The 1,971-nt window shown below is 39.2% G+C and overlaps 1 protein-coding gene across 1 annotated transcript; it reads right to left on the bottom strand.

Annotated features, from left to right (window-relative positions):
• Positions 1-606: 606 nt before the first annotated feature.
• Positions 607-1,267, bottom strand: LOC103466290 (C-C motif chemokine 4-like). Its single transcript, XM_008411772.1, has 3 exons — positions 1,140-1,267; positions 933-1,059; positions 607-834 (listed from the first exon to the last, which is right to left on the bottom strand). Exons 1-3 carry the CDS (start codon positions 1,201-1,203, stop codon positions 726-728), a joined length of 300 nt encoding a protein of 99 aa, XP_008409994.1. The 5' UTR covers positions 1,204-1,267; the 3' UTR covers positions 607-725.
• Between the last annotated feature and the right edge of the window lie 704 nt (positions 1,268-1,971).

Below are 1,971 nucleotides of genomic sequence, written 5' to 3' on the forward strand. Positions count from 1 at the left end.
TTTGGGGGGGGTTGTGCATTATTTGAGCTCTGAAATCATTGCATCCCTTTTGCGATTCTGATCATTTCTCATTTTCTGCCAATAAATGCTACATTTTTGCTTGGAATTTTGAACACATGCTGTCAGTAGCTCATAGTATAAATGAACAATGTTCRTTTTACTCAAACATACACCTATAAAAAGTAAAATCAGAGAAACTGATCATTTTAAGTGGTCTCTTAAATTTTTCCAGACCTTATATGATAACTTAATGCATACTGGCTGTTTGTGATTTTTAACAGTCAAACTCAGGCTGAGACACACATTGTAAGTTGACAAAATATATATTTTGCAGTCCCTTGTTGTATAAATGTTGACATAGTTTGGCCTTTTGGATTTTGTTGACTTTGCTRTCATAATTTTATGGTTTCCTTGATTTTCAGTTTCTGAGCCCAGTTTTTCATTTGTATTCAATTTGTCATTTCCCCTCAGCTCTTCCAGTCCTGCTCTCCATATGTTTAATGGTTCCAGATTTACCTCCCAACACATGTTTTAGTTGTCAGAAACTCAAACACTGACTGTAAAGTTTAACATCAGTAAAATATACAAAAGACAATACCAGGTGAAAAATGTCTGAGCATTCACTTGTTGAAGTTTATTTACATACAAAACAAATTAAAACTTATTCATTCCAAAAGCTACATTCATTTCCATAATGTATTGCACATAAATACAGTTCAGGATCTTCATTGTTTCTGGCCGATGCCTTCAGAGTTGACCATTCGGTTGTAAGCCTCCTCAACCCACATAGTGGACAGTCTGAAGCAGATTAAACGTCCCTTTACAGTCTCTACTCTGCAGATTATAAAAACAAAAAAGAAATCAGTTTTTATCCTCTTTCCACCTGAAGTCCAGTTTCTAAGTCTTGTTGAAAAAATAAAAAATAAACTCACATGAATCCTTGTCTCATGCAGGAGCTGTGGGTCTTTGTTATGTCCGCAATCCTTTTTGCTGGTACTCTGTTGTTGCTGAATTGGTCACAACAGGTTACAGGACCTGTGTTGTACTGCACTGCCTGAGCTGTGAGGAAATCAAAACAAGTCAGCATGAAAATATATTTCAGATGTGTTCAAATTAAAGAACAAACAGAGAGTACTCACGCATGGCGCCACAGCAGCAGGTGATGAGCAGCAGCATTCCTACGGACAGGCAGAGAGTCTTCATGATGCTGGAAGATGATGGAGGTAATGATGTTCTGTTGCTTCTCGTTTTGCTATGATTGTGACTGAGATCTNACTCACGCATGGCGCCACAGCAGCAGGTGATGAGCAGCAGCATTCCTACGGACAGGCAGAGAGTCTTCATGATGCTGGAAGATGATGGAGGTAATGATGTTCTGTTGCTTCTCGTTTTGCTATGATTGTGACTGAGATCTGCCACGCTTATAAATCATGTTGAAGGGGGAACCAAAATTTTTTTTTTTTTTTTTTTGAGGTGGCAATTTTTCCAAGCTAAAATTGTCTGCAAACAATTCTTAATGGTAAAAAAAAAATCCATTCACAGGGGAGAAAAGTTAAACCGCTGCTGCTCAGTTTCACAACGTCACTAAAGTCACTGACCACAGATGAGTTGCAGAGATAAGGATCTTCTGCAACACTTCACTCTGCATTTGTCTGTATCTGTAGAGGTGAAGTATATCACACCTTCTGCATTATGAAACCGACGTTTTTATACAGAGTAGAACCACATCTAGATTAGGTTAGGCTACTTCATTTGCACCCATTGGTAGATTTTTAATGGGTTTCAGTCCATGCTTGGGCAAATTCAGCAATACTTTGTTCTTAACACTTTGTATCACCTTCCCGTCCAAAACCAAGTGTACTGGATCATCACTGTGGAGGCTGTGGCAGAGTMAAAGTTYCGGGGGTGCTGTGGTGGTGCCGGGGCAAAGCACAACCCACATACTGAGGCCTTAGTCGTCATAGGAGTGGT

Source organism: Poecilia reticulata, linkage group LG6 (assembly GCF_000633615.1).
Source record: "Poecilia reticulata strain Guanapo linkage group LG6, Guppy_female_1.0+MT, whole genome shotgun sequence".
NCBI classification, from domain to species: domain Eukaryota; kingdom Metazoa; phylum Chordata; class Actinopteri; order Cyprinodontiformes; family Poeciliidae; genus Poecilia; species Poecilia reticulata.